This window comes from Lissotriton helveticus, chromosome 1_1, assembly GCF_964261635.1.
Source record: "Lissotriton helveticus chromosome 1_1, aLisHel1.1, whole genome shotgun sequence".
NCBI lineage: Eukaryota > Metazoa > Chordata > Amphibia > Caudata > Salamandridae > Lissotriton > Lissotriton helveticus.
The window spans coordinates 232,162,672-232,181,569 of NC_136057.1; the positions used below are offsets into that span (position 1 = coordinate 232,162,672).

General features: G+C 43.1%; 1 protein-coding gene across 1 annotated transcript in view; it reads right to left on the reverse strand.

Moving 5' to 3' along the window:
- Positions 1-1,387: 1,387 nt before the first annotated feature.
- LOC144761157 (uncharacterized) overlaps positions 1,388-18,898 on the reverse strand; it is a 43,661-nt gene continuing 26,150 nt past the window's right edge. The window contains exons 4-6 of the mRNA XM_078646653.1: positions 10,928-11,047; positions 4,747-4,818; positions 1,388-1,572 (exon numbers count right to left, since the gene is read on the reverse strand). Of these exons, the coding sequence (XP_078502779.1) occupies positions 1,507-1,572; positions 4,747-4,818; positions 10,928-11,047 (258 nt within the window). The 3' untranslated portion in view covers positions 1,388-1,506. The remainder of the gene's footprint in view (positions 1,573-4,746; positions 4,819-10,927; positions 11,048-18,898) is intronic.

Below are 18,898 nucleotides of genomic sequence, written 5' to 3' on the forward strand. Positions count from 1 at the left end.
CATAACATGCGACAGCGGTCCCCCATTCACATCGGACAAGTGGAATGTATTTCACAAAACGAAAAGGCATCATGACCAGACACACCCCGGTGTACCACCCTGTGGGTAACGGCTTAGCGGAAATGGTTAACCGTGTGATAATGGGGCCCATTCAAGCAGCTATCAGCGTGGGGAAAAACTGGGACAGAAATCAGACATACCGTTTGGGCATATCGTATCACACCCACCCTGACGGGCTACAGTCCATTCAAGATTCTACGTGGCCGGGACCCGTTCACAAGAGATAACACTGTGTGGATGGACCTTACGTTGCATAGTAAATGGTCCCCAGCAGTGGTCAGGAGCAACTTGGAGAAGGCCCAGAAAATGAACACGGATAACTATAACAAGAAGCACAGTGTGACAGAGGTTTCCTTGGTAAAGGCGGAATGTGAAGCGGGGCCAACTACACAGGAAGGGAGACAGCAAGTTTAGCGAGCCCTTGCTAGTCAGAGAAACCTACTCCCGCTCTGCCCTGTTAGGCGATGGCAAAATATGGTCATACAGTAGAATGGTCAAATGCAATAAAGTGATTGGATGGAACAAGGAAGATTCAGCTACAAGCACTGGACATACAGATCGGGAGCTGGATAATGAGGAAGACGGACTAGCGGTAAACACACAGAGAAACGGCACAACAAGGGACACAGAAGGTGCCAGTGGCACCACACAAGAACAGAGCAATCCCGAGGCCACACGTCACCGCGTGCCCCAAGAGTGACACAACTTCTGCAAATCAGACACCCAAGCAGCATACTCCCATAGCACTCAATAGAGACCAGCAGGAGAGTACTGGGTAAACCAGAACACACACAAGGGAGACACAGGCAACACATGTACCCATTACACGCACCTGCAAAGGCAGAGCAGTAGTCTTACCCAAAAGATACAGAGAATTTGATATGTAATCTCTTGTACAATGTGCAATGTTCTCACAACCTCCTGCCCCCAGCCCCCCTCCTTCCCCTTGCTCCCCCCGCATAGAGGAAAGTAACATGTTATGTATTGTTTTTGTTGGTGCTTAGCCTTTGGACCTACTTGGTCATCAATGTGAATACCAACAGTTCATGTTCTTTTATGGTATTGTTAAAGGAGGAAGATATGTGGTGTTGCGGTCTAGTTCGTTAACACCATGTGACCGCGTTCTCCCTCCGAATAATAAATAAAACTATTGGAAACCTATCACTGAGTATTGTTCCCTTAATTGGCGGCAGATTATCACTACAGTCTAACCTCTCAATATCAATCCACAACGAATTCCAGTGCTTCAGGTGTCATTTTATGCAGCCATGACATGGTACACATGAAGATATTTCACTGTTCCTGTGAGGGAACACATTCGTTTTTTCATTCACTATAAATTGGTGCAGACATACAGAGGAATGTACCATTCCCCACACGCCAGGCAGCCTCTTCTTTCTTTGTGTAGAACCCTGGAATACTGCTAATCTGGCAGGATTTTACTCCCTAAACAGTTGTCACATCCTTAGGGATCGCTGAGCTCACTGGAATGTTCTCCACGTCATCAACAAGCTAGAAGGATAGAAAAGGAACAATGATAACTTCCACATGTAATACAAGTGTCATCTGTGCATGCGCTCCCCTCAGTCTCTTACGGGGCGAGAGCGGGTTTAATCTACGACATGCCATGCGTGAGACTTTCAAAACCGAATGCATTTTACAATCATCTGTCAGTCAATCGCGGGGATTACATTTCTAAAGCTCATGAGCTGTAAATACTGGCCGAGGAGAGTCAAGTCCATGGCATATTTTAAGGATAGTCAGAAACAACATGAGGGAACCCCAACTGTGCTTAGCCTATCTCTCTGTACCCATGAAGGGGCTCACTCGATGTTGCTATCCCCTTGGTGGGGTAGAGGGAGATAGGCTAAGCACCCGCTTGGATTCCCAGTTGTACCCTTGTGCTGGCTGTGCTGTAGGCCTCCGGGGACTAAAACCGGTGTGCAAGTGGCCAGTTTCTATCTGCAACAGGCCTGATGGGACCTAATGTAATGCACTGAGTTATTACTAGTTCCTCGAGCTTTCAATCCATGGCTTTGGTATTCTCTAAGGGGGTTGACTGTTTGGCATGAATCATTTCAGAGACCTCTTCTTGCAAAGAGATCTCTCCTCACTCGCTTGAGCACACTTTATAGAGAAGGATCCTTAGGCTCTCATTCTGAGTCATACAGACTCACCCTCAATGATAAGATTGACTGGGTGAGCCCAAACCCGGTAAAACCAAGTGTGTTTCTGCTTTCTAATATACCTGGAAAAGGGCAGCACGTGTGGTGTTCTACCTGTTGAGCTTCGCCATGTTGTTCTTCATCCAGGCCTGAAAATTAATAATGCCTGTATGTGTTTGTGTAGGTTCATACATACACCAATAAAGGTTGTTAATTGTAGTGCTTCTCCTGGACAGAATCGACATCGCCAGGCCCAGATTTCCATTTATAATTGCCGGCCAACTCAGAATGGGGACCTTCAATGTCTTCCTTTCCCTCACAGTTTTCTACATGTTCTGACTCTAATTCTAACCTGGGCCATCACTTGGCATGATGCCGAGTGTTGTGCTATGGACATGAGGAAGGGTACTTATGCCCAGTCTACACGTTCTTCACTGATGGCCTCCTAGTTACTGCAATGAGAGTGAGATTAAAATAAAGGCAGCAGCGGCCGCCATAAACAAAAGGTGGTGAGTCGGCCAGGATCACGTGGGAGGCGTCACACGGGTTGGTTAGAAATAAAATTTGACAACAAAAAGAAACGTACCTTTTGCCGCTGGCCGCCTCCATCGTTGCATCCCGTTGCGCCGCCTTTACTCTTCCTTCCTGGTCCCAGCAGACCCTCGGACAGACTCAGATTGGTCTGAGTAGGCAGGAAAGACCTCCAGGGACCAGGGAGTCTGTGGAGTTTCTCCTGCCCGGCTGCTCAAAGCAGCTGGGCGGGAGAAAACCTAAGTATGCATGTGTGCTTTTGTCGACCTGAGATGGCCGGCCAAATACACATGAGCACTTAGGGAGTGAAGTGCACGTAGCACTCCTCCCCTCTCTCAGGCCTTGGCCCGCCCCTCCCAACAGCGCTGGCTAAAAGCTGGCAAATATAAAATAACATGATACAAGAACAACCTTTTATTTTACATTTTCTAACTCTGAGGCAGGCAGTGGGGCGATGCGTCCCCACTATCGCGGAGGAGCCGCCACAGAACAAAGGATCCACAAAAGTCTGAAGTTTGTCTTCTACTAACTTTCAGTAAATATCATAAATCCTAAGATTACTAACTAAAATTCGCAAAGGTTTCTGCAGAAAGGTTTTTAAAGTTTTAAAGTTTAAGAAAAAATCAGGTAGTTTCAGAGTCTGTAGGAAAATGGTTTTAAAGGTAACTTGTGAGATAATATATCAATTTGCATCCAACTAGCAAGTGTGAGGAAATAATACCAGTGCACCTGAAAAACCTACATTGGGATAGTGGCGCAAAATCAGAAAACAATGTTAAATAATGGTAATCCAGTCATCAGAATATATGCAAGGCTTCACTTAAAATACCTTTGCACACCCCTAACTAAACTTGAGTTGCATATGAGGTGAACATATCTCATCAGTGATAAGTACACATTTATGTCACACATTTGCTTGTATCCTCATCAACCCTTCGCCTCTAAACTATAGTCAAGCAAAGTAACAGTGAAGAGAGTCATACATACAAATTAAGTAGTGTTTATTTCACCTTATGCAAATAGAAAGTATACCTCTTCTGTTGTCATCTTCTACCTCATGATCTAAAATTGAGACTCCAAATAGGGAATCACAATTTATGATTCCCTAAACACATGTAGCAAGCATTTCCTAAAGGCAAACTGGGCGTTTACGAAATGCTATTACCATCGACTCCAAGTTGATGGTAACCATGTGCAATTTGTGAAAATGCACAAAAAAATGCATTTTTCTAATTGCCATGTAGCACTTTTTATGTAGTGGTGCTTCAGGGAGACTTTAGGCCCCTGGGCACCCTTGATTTTGCATTTCCTAATTTGTGATTAGTAATTATGCAATGGCAAATTAGGTAATGCAAAACCATTCACACCTAGGGTAGAATGGAGTAGCCTTTCCCATCAGCGATTCACTAATTGCAATTCCGACTCGGTAGGAATCGCTATTTTCTTACATACCATTTTACATTCTTTAAATAACAATTACCTAGAATTCGCTATCTAGGGAATACAAAATGGTACTTCGAAACATGTGGCCCTAAGAGATTCATATAGCTAAAAGTGTTTCACATGATTAGAAATGTGTAGAAAGTGTCACACAAATAACAATTTTTCCAGTTATTCCTCATTCTGACGGCAAACAACTTGCAATTGGGAGGGAGTCCTTGACTGGGTTAATATCTCGCCAGCTAAGTGCAGATTCCCTGATCGTTTGCCAGCTATTTTCTAATGATGACCTTCGAGTGAAGAAGCAGCAGCCACTGAGCCAGGCCACAGCTCTGCTGGAGTGACTCTGATATTCGAAGAACAGCTTAGGTCTTGGACTATATATACATTTAGAATGCATGGGCTAGCCTAAAGAATTGTGATGATGTTGCCCTATAGCCTGTCTGCAGGATTAAACACATAACAAACCCTTGAACGCCTCCCATACCTCACCTTGGCATAAATTTCCAGGGACCAAGTTTGAATGAACCTGGAGAGAACATTATCTTACCTCAATTGTTTGTTGGGATTGCTGCAAGGCACACAGGTGTCCCGAAGCACAAATCTTCACAGCAGGTATGTTCTAAAAGAGTGAAACACAGAAGTTGTGTGAATCTGGCCTTCCCCACCGGGACTCATAATACATTCATCTGTAACATTAGGGCTCTGAGTGTCATGTGTCCCCAAGCAGTGACCAGTAAATAAAACAAGACCAGCCTATTTGTACTCTTTCTTAACCTTTCATGGTTTTGCTACTGAAAACTGAACCCTAGAATTTCGACCCACAAGAGTATCAGTGACCAAATTTCGAGGTACAAAATATCAAAAGGTAAGCGCATATTGAGAACTATAGATTTACCATTACTAACTCCAAATCTATGTACCTTGAAGATATATATACACCACATATGTGTGGAGCTAGGTATAGAAAATCTGTACTTATATACCAACCAACATTTCAGTGTTGATATTATGTCCTCAATATTGTGTGCAGTGGATACTCTAGTTTTGACCATTGCCACGTATTTTTTTCCACAATGTGCTGCTTAATATAGATTTATTTCGTAGATGTATGCAACTATTAAAGAGCTATCAATGCCAAATTCTTCAAAATATAATTAGACATCTCATTGTAGGACATTCACTTAAAAACAAATAATACAATGATCCACATTGAAAGCTCATTTATCCTGCTTCCAAGACACAAGTTATCATCAATTGTATTCTTAGGAACCACACTATCCATGCATAACATACTGTTCCACATTGAACTAAATTAGTGATGGAGACCTTACACAGCAACAAAGCAGATTTACGTGACCTGTGTCAAGACACCTGGGCAACTCAGCACTTTGCAAATTCAAACATTCCATAACCCCATATTCACGAAGGAGAAGTTTAAGCCACTTCCGTCTCAAATATTAATGCATTGGGCCTAGGAAAAAAAAGCTTTTCATGTTCTACAATGTTATCACAAGAAAGTATACACCTTTGCTCTAAAAGTACAGAAGTAGTTGACACCATGTTGCTTTATCCACAGCCATCTTGTGTGTCCTCGTCAACCATAACTGTCAGAGCCAGGCAATTGCTTCAATAGTGCCCTGGCATAAAGAAATGGGCCGCCCTTACTGCCGGTGAATAAGAAAAAGAGGCAGCAGCCCTCTTTTTACAAGTCAGTCCATGGCAGTATACGTAAGTAGGTAAGTAAGTAATTTTATAATGCATGATTAATTAAAACCGTTGCATTCAGAGCATTACAGGTTGATATGTAAAAAAGTTACATTAAATAAACAATTAAAGTGAGTATAAGATTAAAAACAACCTTGCATTGGTACTAAAAAGACATACAATTGTTCCGATTGTAGTAGCGCTGCTGACACAGGATAGCAGGCCTTTCTAAGGTCATTATATGGACTGCGTAATGTTAATACCGGTGGAGCGGGCCAATTCAGAGTCTGTCATAGTCTCGGTTGGTCGCTGCTGTTGGCAGCAAATAATTTTCAGGCTCTGAGTTATCAGGTCTAAGAATTTTGTAAGGCGACAGTTTAGCTGCAATAAAGAGGGATTAAAACACATCATCACTGCCTGTCTGCAGGACCTTACTCCATGCTGCTTAAATAGTGGTTTTAACAGACTTTTCCGTATGTCGTTCAGCTTCTTGCATATGCATATAATATGACTCAAGGTCTCAGAGTCTTTCACACAAAGAGGGCACAAGTAATCGGTCCCTCTTCTTTCCCACGGTGGCATGAACGGGTTGATCGGGCCGACTCCCAGCCGTAGCTTTGAAAAATGTTCTTTGGTCTCGAGATTGGTTCCGTCCTTGAGGTAGGACTGAGGTTTTAGAACATCGTAGTTGTTAAGTACAACCCAGCCGTGAGCTCTCTTGGAAACCAAGTTCTTGTCCTCTATGGCTGATATGAGCCTGGTCGATTTTGTTACTATTTTTTTTAAAACCTTGGCTGTATACAGTTATGCAGCAACTTGCATCTGAATAAACATCTCCTTACCTCCCCCAGCTCACCTGAATCACCTTAGCTCCATCAGGCTGGTCCCAAGTAGTTTGTTGGGGTCTGGAGGTGGTATTGATTGTGCGACACCAGCAGCAGTTTCTGCATGAGGGAGGGGGAGCGTTGCCCCCCCGCCCGCTGAAGCCGCACTAAATGTGACAAATAAATGGCAATTAAATTATTTCATTGCTATTATATTTTTCACGCAGCTTACCGCAGCCGCCAGCCTGCCCCCAGCTGGGGGAAATGGCGGCGTGTCCTCCTCTGCTGCCAATTGGAAGCATAAGGAACTGGAAGAGCTAGCGGGATGCTCCAAAGTACGCATGTCAGTTTGGCCAGTTGGGAGACTAAGCACAGGCTTCCAGGGCCTGAAGGAGAGTTCAGCCTCCCAGGGCATCTGTTACTCCCAGCAAGTTGACGTAGTAGGGGGCAAAACTGGTGCCCAACTCCATTCCCTGTATTTGTTTCTATAGCACCTCAAACACGAAAATGTTTTCGGTGAGGTAGATGTTGTTAATCATTTCTACAAATGTGTGTGGTGGTTGAAGATTGATTCCACAACCTCTCTGTAAGTACCTACATGTAACAAGACCATCTACATGCCGGATGCTCATATACAAGCTCGTAACATCAAAGCATGCCATGATGTGAGAGTCTTCCAAACTTAAATCCTCAATTTTTGTCAAGAAATCTTTGGTATCCCATAAGTATGAATTTAGACTCTAAACAAGGGGAAAGGGGAGATGGTCCACATAGATGGACATAACATAATAATAAACTGTTTTTGTGTCATGCTTTTGTGGATTTTGGGAAGTAGGTATAGTATTGGTAACACCAGAATTTCTTTTTTTTTTAAATGTCAACAAATGCCAATTGTACCATTCAATAAATTTGTCTGAGAACCTCTGCTGAACATTCATATAATACATTTTGTCAATCTTACTATAACATTCTGTATTGCTCTGTAGACATGGGGCCTCATTCACATAATCAGCTCTGGACATCAGTACCACATTCCCTCCATTGTCAGATGGTTTAATTATGTTGTTATCATCACTTTCCAGATTTCCAATGGCCCTCCAGTGTTCCTGGCTTAGATTATCTGTTTCAGGTTTGTTATTGCTCAATTTCAAGAAATCTTTGGCTACAAGATCACAGAAAACATCAATATTATATTTCGCAGTCTGAGGGATGGATTTAGATGGTGGTTTAAATGTAATCTCTGCAGAGCAGACATGCCTGTTATGATCCCAAATTCTCTTTGAATGCATTCTATCATTGTTGGATCACAGGGTGGGGAGGCTGTACCACTGGTACAGTCAGTCTCCAAAGACTTACTCAAATCATATAGTGGATGTAAATTCTCAATGTCATCAATGAGTAGATTGGATTTCCGTGTTGTGATTGAAGCACCACCCTTATTGGTTGAATTCCCTTTGAGTGTAAAATATTTGTACAATTTTAATTTACATGTACATTTTTATAAGTCAATTTGCAGTTAGGCATAGTTGTCAGGTATACTAGGGAAAAAAGAAACTTAAAAAGGCATTCTCAACAGATGACCAATCTGTCTGTCTTACTCCATATCTATGAGACCATTCATAGCCATGTAAAATAACTATGTGTGGCCTCATAAATATGATTTGTTGGTTTGCCCCTCCTGAGCTTCACAAAAATTGACACTACGGTGGAACATGGAGCTCCTCTGTTAGTAGGTGGTTAATCCGGATGACACCATCCAAGGTTGCAGGCTAACCAGTGCATATCTAGCTGGCCCTACTGTTGGGAACACATTGGCACTGGGCCAACTAGCACCAGCATGATGAAATAACCCCTCCCTCTTTAGAGAAGTGCTTGGAATAAAGGAGGAAAAGAAAAATGTCCTTTATGCTTTGGGTAGAAATGTAGGGCCAGGTTTAGCAAGATTTTGTGTCGCCCTTAGGTCACGCAAGTTGGTGCAAGGGCGGCGCAAAACCTACGTGAGATTAATCAAGCCACACGAGGCCACCCTAAATGTCTTGAGAAATCTAGAGTAACACAAGGCATCGCAACTTGGTGCCTTGCGTTACTCTGTGGCATGGAGGCGTACCATGTGTGGAGCGTAGGTGTTCCCACGCTTCCACCTATGGATTTTGGCACAATCCTAGATTCGGCTAAGGTAGTAACCTGGGATCACACCTGGCTGCCAGCCTCCCATAAGCCTTCCCCTCCATCGAGATTCCCACAGTCCCAAGCTTATCAGACTCACCATATTGCCTTAGAAAGAATCCCGACCCCAATGACCAGCAACTCTCAGTGGAATCAGACATGTGCACAAAGAATGCTCCGCTCCCTTCCTCCAACCTTCAGATATGTTGGCAATCCACATAAGTTGTATGGGGCTGCAATGCTCACCTCCCATAGCATTTCCAGGCCCTGGGCTTCCAAAATAGAATCAACTGGAATTCTTGTCATGCACTCTTTACAGGTACACATACATCCAAACAGGCAAATGCAAGTATCACACACTGCCCAGAACTACACACAGTCACCACATAGGCAAAGGCTAGTCAAGTATACAGCAGAAGAACTTTACATTAATGGGCTGGTAGGCACCACTGCAGTGACACAGGCGAAGAGGCCTGCTCACACTACTGATTACGGTCAAACACAATATGGGCATGCTGTCATCAGCACAGTTAACTCCTGGCAAGGGCAATAGCCCTCCTTCAGTTCAAGGGTAGCATTTTCTGCTGCCCTCGCCATCTAACAAGAACGTTTTATTATGAGGGAGGCCTAGGTCATGATGCACATGCATGATCCATGTTCACCCATCACCAAAAATCCTCAGATATCCATGCAGCTCGGGTACTCTGAGCAGGTGTGCACATAGATATATTTTACATGATCATCCAAACAGTTCCCTTCCAGCCCACAGAGACCTGAGGGTCAAGGGTTCCAATGCAGAATTCATCTTCTAAGGCTTAAACAATAAATACCACTGAGTTGAGTAATAGCAAAGCCTCTTGTGAGTGACCAGAGAAACGTTTGTGGAGTGTTTGCTATAGAAATAGTCATAATCAGCAGGATTAGCTGGTGATGCTTCAACCTTCAACAGTAGGTACTTAACGAGTTGCTGTTGTTACACTAGAGTAAGGCAAATAGTAAAAAAGCCACTACATTTTTGATGGATCATTTATAGAACATGCATGCCAGCCTTAGAGTCTCATAGGAGGTCTTTCCTGTCCTGGGATCCCGTTTCCACAGATCCTTCCAATCTTGCTGTTCCGCTCATCTCTGCCCTTCATCCAGCATTTCATTTGATCCACCCTCTCTTTAGAGCCGCCTTGATATCAGAAAATTGCATACGGAAATATCTATTGTCTTAGATATCATTTGGAAAAATATTGTTCCATTGAGTGTAGTTTTCTAATTATTAATTCTGATGTTTAATTTCTATTAAACACAATATTTATATCAGATGATATTCTACCAATGATATTCTTCTACCATACCTATATAGTTCAATGCAAACGCAAAGTGCAATAAAACTAACATTAAGCAGAACAGCACAGAAAGTGTTAGACCACAAAGTGGAATTTAATAACAGAACATAGACCTGTACCCAATATGTAAATTCAGTTTAGGAGGAATTAGGTTATTAGATGGAAGAAAATACAGGTTTTTAGATGCTTTCTGAAGGTGGGAAAGGTTGGCTTCTTTGTAATGTCAATGTGTATGGTGGTTCAAGGGTGTAGTAGTTGCATCAGTGGAGGATTGCTTGGGTGTGATGGTGTGGGCTGGAAATATTTTATCCAAAACATTGATGGCTCACAATATCATGACCAGAATATTGTGGGTATATCTACATTTTCTATACTGAACTCCCAATATTCTCACCTTTGTGATACATGTATCTTTATGTTATGTAAATTTGGAGTTCCGGATGGTTACTCTTTACCTTCATGTGTGCATTTTGCCTTTTGGCTATTTTGACCCTTGATTTTATGGTCACGATATAGTGATCTGTTGATAGTTTTGATTTGATGTTCGATTCCCTTCAGGTGACATGTTGTTTGGAATGTCTATATTTCAATTTGACATTTTTGAAACATTCTTTCAAAGGTGTTGTTGCCAGAACTGCACAAAGCATACTACCCATATTGGAGCATACTGCAAATGGTAGAGTGGAATTTAACATACCCCTTCGCCGAAATCTCTACGACACAAGGCCATGCTGGCGTAGTACACAGATTTGATGGAGAGAAGTAGCTCAAGAGCGCTCAGGAAGAGGAGAGCCATCAGGAAAATCAATATTGTGACCTGTGGGTACAAGAGAAAACACAGCTTCAATCACTGACCACAGTGGCAGGAAATCTTACCATGGGATGCACATGCTGCATCAGGACTTTAATCCAGGTATGAAATTCAATGCTGAGCACCCCAATGGACATCAGTTGCCACTTGACCATGCATCACAAGAGGTAGACAAAGAGCGTCAAGACAATTTCCTGTCTCACGCTGATCTCTCAAATCACTAGTTTTTGTGGTAATGAAAGCATGATAAATGCACACATGGGAAACTCATCACTGATTATCGGATATCTTCAGATATAGGAAGAGGCCAATGAAAGTTCACGCCAGGGACTTTACTTTCTGATCACAGAATTAAGCCAGAAATATACACCTGCGATTCTCTCAAGACACTTGGCTGCCAGTGATGGGGATATCCATGATCAATACATACCAGTAACACACACGAATCAGACATATTTACTAATAATTTGTTTATTTGTCATATGAGGATGACAGAATCACAGAATCTAGGTTGACTTTGAACAATGAATACTAAGACCTTGTACCACTGATCACAGAGCACATTTGAGCCATGCCCGGTAGGTGTCCATTATTCTCAGCTGCCATGATACTGGTTGCGAGAGAGAAGTAGATCCGTGGGTAATGCATGCTGGGGATTTACCTAATTTATCAGAAAATTGAATCGGAGAAATGCACACACAATTGTGTTCTCTTGTTACATGGTCCCAACAGAGAGAGGCCTTCTTGACCCAAGACTATCCTTGGGCAATGTATATTAACAACATAATTCAATGATCACAGGATTGAGTCAGATATATATATCTGTTATTCCATGCTGTGATCACAAGGCTCCACTAGATGTGGTCTGCCAAGGACAATACATACTATGGAATTAACTCAAATGATTACAGCATTGGCTCAGTGGGAATTCTCTGCTTTTATAAGTTGTCCAATGGATGTAAGGTCACTCTCTACGATGCATACTGAAGACTTAACACAGTGACCAAATAATTGAATCAGAGCTGTATACCCACAATTCTATGTTATCATGACAGGGAGTCGACCGATAAGGTTTTACCTACAATTGTTATGAGTGAAGAGAGTTAAAGGTATGTATTGCAAGAAATAGGTCTATGAACTAATTGCACTGAAGACAGAATTATACTAAATCACTGCTGAACTAGTGGCAAATCTGTAACAAACCATGTACACTGAGCAAGTGTCCTGCTCGCAGAACTAAAGGGATCCAACTGTGGAAGTCCAAAAATGGATTACACACACTAGTCATTAACCACGAATGAAAGAAGCTTGAAAACAGGGAGTGGGGCCGGGGAGGGTAAACATCAAGGAATCACTGAATATGATGCTCAATCTCTTACTCACACCTAGAGGTGGTCCTTATTTAGGAACAGTGAGGGTTGTAAAAGCAAGGAGAATGTAGTCCTTGTTTATCTCAATAGAGAATAAAGACCCCAACTGGATGGACCTGGTAGTGACACTTCCCGCTCACCCCAGTGAGGAGATCCACCAATACCAAAGACAGTATGTACATAGCAACATTTTTCAATTGTACAACTACATTATTAAAGAGAAGATACGCACCTGTGTAGGCACTCCTTTATATGTTACACATGCCCTTTGCTGATATCTATGGCAATGTGTGGTCCATCAACCTTCAATGGAACTGATTTACTTAGCTGTCTCTCCTTTCACAGGCAGGTACTTTGGGAGTCATTCACATGAGGAAGCCTACAGTGTGGCTGCTGGAAAGGGGGCTCTTCTGACTGCTCCTGGCCTCAATTCGGCAGTTGCTACGTCTATTATTGATCTTAATTCTATCACAGCTATTCCAGTTGGCTCTGAATACAGGCATATGTTCTATACATATTGTCAAATGAATGTTGTCCTTAGTAACCTTGCCCAGTCCCAGTTGGAACCCATGTCTACTCCGTTCCCAAAAAAAAAAAAACGTATCTACCATGTTTGTTACATAACTGTGAATAGTAATAGTAATAGTAATAGTAATAGTAATAATTCCTTTATTTAAATATAAAACTTATCTTTAAAAATTACCCAAATCACATTATATACAGTTTTGTGAATAAAAATTTAAAGGAGTAGAAAGATAAAATATGACCGTGAGCATGCTTGTTAAAACTTTTGAATTTGTAGATTGGCCCTCCCGGTCGTTACAAGTTCTATTGATATACATGTTCAATCTAGACAGTAAGCAATGAGGCCTTAGCAGTGTCCATTTTATCTATTTTGAGGTATGATTGCTGAATAAATTTGGCCAAATTTATATTTAGGGCAATATTATCTAGAGACAAAGCAGCAATAATGGCATGCCTACAAGTCCGAACTCCCAACCTGTTCCATTCTGGCTTAAGCAAACACCTGCGTTGAGAATTGAATGAAGGACAGATACAGAGCACATGCAAGATTGTTTCTGTTGCTAACCCGCATCCTCTACATGTTGTGTCCTCCTTCTTGCGACGCCAGGTGGGAAGGTTTTGAAGAAAGCGCCAATCTCCCATTCTTAGGGCAATCAGGCAGCGCTTTAGATAAAGTGAAAATGTCGTGGACAGGTAGGCGGCAGGGGTTAAACGTTTGTAGGAATTAACTACTGCCCAGGAATGACCACGTTTCATGACAAGAGCTTTATCTAAAGCCAGAGATTTCAGTCTTACACATTTTTTGATTGTATTTTTAAAAACAGTCTGACTGGGGTTAAGAGCCCAAAGGTCGGCAGCTGACATTTGATGAATATAGTCATTCAAAAGGCAGCCGAATGTTCCCCCTGGATTAATCTCATTGGTTTCTTTCCAGACTAGAGATTCTAGTGTACCTGGCTCGGCCTGTCTTAATTTATGACAGAGCTTGAGATAGGTACCAACATTAGAGGCTTCATAGTTGGTTAATCCCCGCTCTAATCTAATCTGGGCCGGGGAAACGGTGCTCGGCAAATGAAGTGCCTTTCTATAGATTTTAGTTGTGTATTTATTTAGGACAGTGTTCATTTTGCCTTTAAAGATCTCTATGCCATATGAGAGTGTAGGCCCGGTCTTTGCTCTAAGGACTTCTAATAGAGAAAAAAAGGTTGGACCTGAAAGTTTCTTCGATAGCTTGGCCAAGGATACCACTAGGGCCGTGGTTTTAGCTGCGATCACATTACTTTGCACTGAGAAGCTGCCCCTTGAGTCCAAGTGGACACCTAAATATTTGTACGATTGGACAATCGAAAGACTTATTTTATTAATTGACCAGCCACCGCCACTGTAGAGTTTCTTACCGAATGGAACTATCAGGGTTTTTTCCATATTAATTTCTAGTTGATTGCCAGTCGTATATTGCGATAGTGCATCAAGAAGCCTTTGTAACCCTACTCTAGTAAGGCTAAACAGGGCCAGGTCATCGGCATATAAAAGATTACATAATGCCATACCTCCTATTTTGGGTGGATGACTATTTACCTTGTCGAGAGTGCTTGACAGGTCGGCTATAAATAGGTTAAAGAGAAGGGGGGCCAGCACGCATCCCTGCCGGACACCACGTGAGGTCATGATTTTTCGCGAGAGATGCGAGCCGGACCCTAGCTTCACTCGAACCCATGTGTCAGAATAGAGTTGAATGATTGGGTTCAGGATTTTATTTGGAATTCCCCACAGTTTTTTCCAAAGAGCCGCCCTAGGCACTCTATCAACCGCTGCTTTGAAATCGACAAAGCAGCAAAAGGCCATCCTGCGTGCTGATAAAGCTTTGTCGATGATGGTGGAGACTGCTAATAAGTTTGTCGTAGTTCCTGAATTGGCAACAAACCCTGTTTGATTCAGAGGAATCAGATCATGGTCCTTTGCCCATTGCCTGAGGTCTTCCAGAATTAGTCGTGCATAATGTTTCGCCTCTATATCCAGTAGGGCGATTAATCTGTAGTTGTTCGGCATGGCTCGTGATCCAGCTTTGTAAATGGGATGAATTATTGCACCCCGCCATGAGTCTGGGATTGTCAGTGTCCTGATACATTCTCTTTCCCTTGCAGCACACCCCGAGTCAGACAACCAAGTCCTGATGACGATCCTTACTAACGTGGATCGAAACGCCGTCCACTTTACAGCTTATTAATAGGCGTACTTCTCTAATGTGGTTCAAATAATGGAAAGAAGTCTTTAATCTGTGATATCACCTTGTCACATGATCTGAGCCACCCACTGTAGATTACTTGCACCTTGTTCACAGTGCGCCGTCCATGCTGTTCACTCCTTCACTTGCGTCGCCACCTTCACTACAGTCACTTTTTTAGAGCACCAAGTTTTATATGGTTGTCACCAAATTGAGTTTATGCAGTGCTGCTCAAAACTGTATACTACTGACCATGCATCATAAAATAAGATGATTGACTATCTTGTCTCAATTCAAAGAGTGTTCTCCTTTTTCCATGCTAGCAATGCGATGTGCATGCATATTTAATTGACTGTATATCATTACCTATCGGGACATTGTTTCTTGAATGCACCTTCCTTACCCAGTCCTGATTTGGTATATGGGTCACACTCCTATAACTAACTTTTACTTTCATTCTTACAGCAGGTGAACCCAGTAGTAGTGTCCTGCTTCGGATTAATCCCTATCTTCGGATTATTTCGAATTTTAAGAACATTTCTTCTTTTTTTGTCCATCTTAGCCAGGAAACAGGTGATACAGGCGCTGGTGTTATCTAGGCTGGACTATGGCAATGCCTTGTATCTGGGCCTGCCCGACTAACTTATTAGCAAATTATAGGCGGTCCCAAATGCAGCAGCACATACTCTCCTCGGTTTGCTTTTGAGAGCACCTGTGTCTCCACATCTAAAGGCACTGCATTGGCAATCTATAAAAAAGAGAATCATATTTAAGACTCGTTCTGGTCCATGAAGCCCATAATCAGATGGGCACCAAATATCTTAGGGCACACATTAGTTTTTATGCACCCTCCAGATGCCTTAGTTCAGCCAAAGCCTTCTTAGCCAAAACTCCTAAGATTCAAAGCACTAGGACTGGTGGCAGATCCTTCTCCTTCTTAGGTCCGTCAGCTTGGAACAAACTTCCCTCTGTGATTCAGATATTACAGATATGTCTCATTTCAGGAAAAGATTGAATACATAGTTGTTTAACCAAGTCTAAACTGATTTGGCCTTCTATGTGTGGGAAGCGGTGCAGAATGCCAGGACACTTTGTGAAGTACCAGAGCACTTGATAAATGCCCATTTATTAATGTAATGTATAATGAAACGTCTTGATGGTTATGCTCTTCATAAGAGCTATAGAAAAATACCTAAATACTCCACTCGATGCTCTTCTAAAGATATGTTTAACCTCATCCATGCTCATGACGGCTCCCAGCCGTCATGAGTCACGGTGGGCGCGTGCTCATGATGACCGGGAGCTGTCGTGACCACACCCGGGATTGGAATGTCTACCCCTGCGGCGGAATAGCCGCCACAGTGAAGAGGTTAAAGAAGAAAAATCTGTATAGCATTGCATGGCAACTGGAAAAAAAACCACCCCATTTCTTATCAAGAAATCTTGAGGGCTACAAGAAAACTTTGTGACAGAAATATTTTCACAGAAACTCTCACCAAATCTAATCAAATGTCTTATTGACACAACCAAAAATCACCTGAAATAGTTCTGTGAATTCGTTCTGCAAATAATCATCCACCCTGACTCACAGCTGTCTTCTGCTAAGTCTGAAGAATTGGTCAAATTCTTTCTTTAGAAAGTTAACTCCATTGAACAATTTATTTATTTATTACACTTATAAAGCGCACTATCACCTCGAGAGGCATCCTGGCGCTGGCAGCGTCGAGAGAGCGAGAGAGGGCGGCTAGTAGCAGGCTGAGAATAAGGGAGGGAGGGGAAAAAGCCAGGTTTTTAGCTGCCTTCTGAAGGCAAGAAGGCAGTTGATCTGCCTGAGTTCAGTGGGCAGAGAATTCTAGAGCTTGGCCGCAGCCACACTAAACGATCTGCCTCCCGCTCTGGATCTTTTAAACCTCGGAACGGTCACCACCCGGGCCAAGGAAGAGCACAGGTTACGGGCCGGCACATACCACGAAAACATCCTTTGTAGACAGGCCGGGCCCAGCCCGTGCAGGGCTTTGAAGGTCGGACAAAGGGACTTAAAGGTCACCCTCTCCCTCACTGGGAGCCAGTGCAACTGAGCCAGAGCCGCTGCGGAAGAAGATCTCGTTGGCCAGCCTAAGGCTAGTTTAGCAGCTGTAGACTGGAGTCTCTGAAGCCTATCCATAAGGTAGCTCGGGGACTCCAGCAATAAAGCATTGCAGTAGTCTAACCTACTGAGCACGGTGCAGCGCACCACCTCTATCTGAGCAGTGGGCTGTAACAGGGGCAAGATTTTTCTCAGGAGGCGGATAATGGTCATGCAGCTAGCTGCCACCTTAGAGACCTGCGCCTCCAAGGAAAGATCACCGTTGAACATAACACCCAGGTACCGGACTACCTTCACCGGCTGGACCAGTGGAGAAAAGTCCATTGGCCGGAAGTTGCAAGGTAGAGAAGATTTTATCCTAGGCCGAGGGCAGTATAGCACCTCGGTCTTCCCTGAGTTAAATTGCAGCGAGTTGGCTTTCAGCCATACCGCAGTGGCTCGCATGCAGCTGTGGAATTCCTCCAAGGAGGTAGAATCATTTCCCTCCAAGGGCAGAATCAGCTGCGTGTCATCAGCGTAGTTGACAATTTCGGTCATAAAATGTTTGATGACAGCGATTAAGGGCTTCATATAGATGTTAAAAAGAATTGGGCTAACTGCCGAGCCTTGTGGGACGCCATGCGAGATGGTAGAGAAGGCAGATTGAAAGGGGGGAAGGGACACAGCTTGTTCCCTACCTTGGAGGAAGGACTCAAACCACCCAAGGGCACTCCCCACAACTCCTACCTCTCTTAGCCTGTCCAGCAAAATATCATGGTTCACCGTATCGAAGGCGGCAGACAGGTCAAGCAGGATCAAAACCCCTGCCTGTCCCCTGTCTGCCCGCCAACGAAGCTCGTCAAGTACGGTCACAAGGGCCGTCTCGGTGCCATGAGCTGGACGGAAGCCAAATTGAACATCTTCCAGAAGCTTGTGCTGTTCATTCCATTGCCACTTCTTTCTGACTCACAGAAGGAAATGATCTTCACTTGTAAATCTAAATTTAATTTGATTGGTTTCATTTTGATAAAACTTTCTGATGTTGTTTCGTTTAAAAAATAATTTCAAAAGGGAAACACTTTAACTGTGTTACTGACCAGGTTTCAGCAAACATTGTGAAATGACTGACTTACCAGCTCCTGCCACACTGGTTCAAAATAGTGAACCTCCGACATATTCAAGCAGTGTTCCAAGACAGCCTGGCGGGGATCTCTAAATAGGGTGTATGGTTCTCCGTACCATGAACAGAGAGGTGAGCTGTACCCAAGTATCTACAGAGGACCCTTAAATCTGCTAACATAAAACAAATGTGGTGCCTACAAGTGCACCTTTCTATCTGTATCTTCTGTGGGATAATTGTCACTTCAACACTCAGCAAGACCTCATGGCACTTGTTCAATTCATAGAATTAATTAACTCTTTAAAGACTCCATAGCGTCCATAGCCTATACCTTGCTCTGTTAAAGGCAGTGCCTGACAACACTTCAATTGCACCCCATATGAAGGGGAAGCACTTAACATATCTGCCCGTTTCACTCAAATGGTTCTATGCATATCTAACCCTCAAACTTCAAGCTAAAGTTGTCTGGGGGATTGAAGATTCTCCATTCAATCTAGCCTCCTGCATACAGCCTTATGCTCCCCCCTCTCTCCCAATCTCTCTCATTATATTT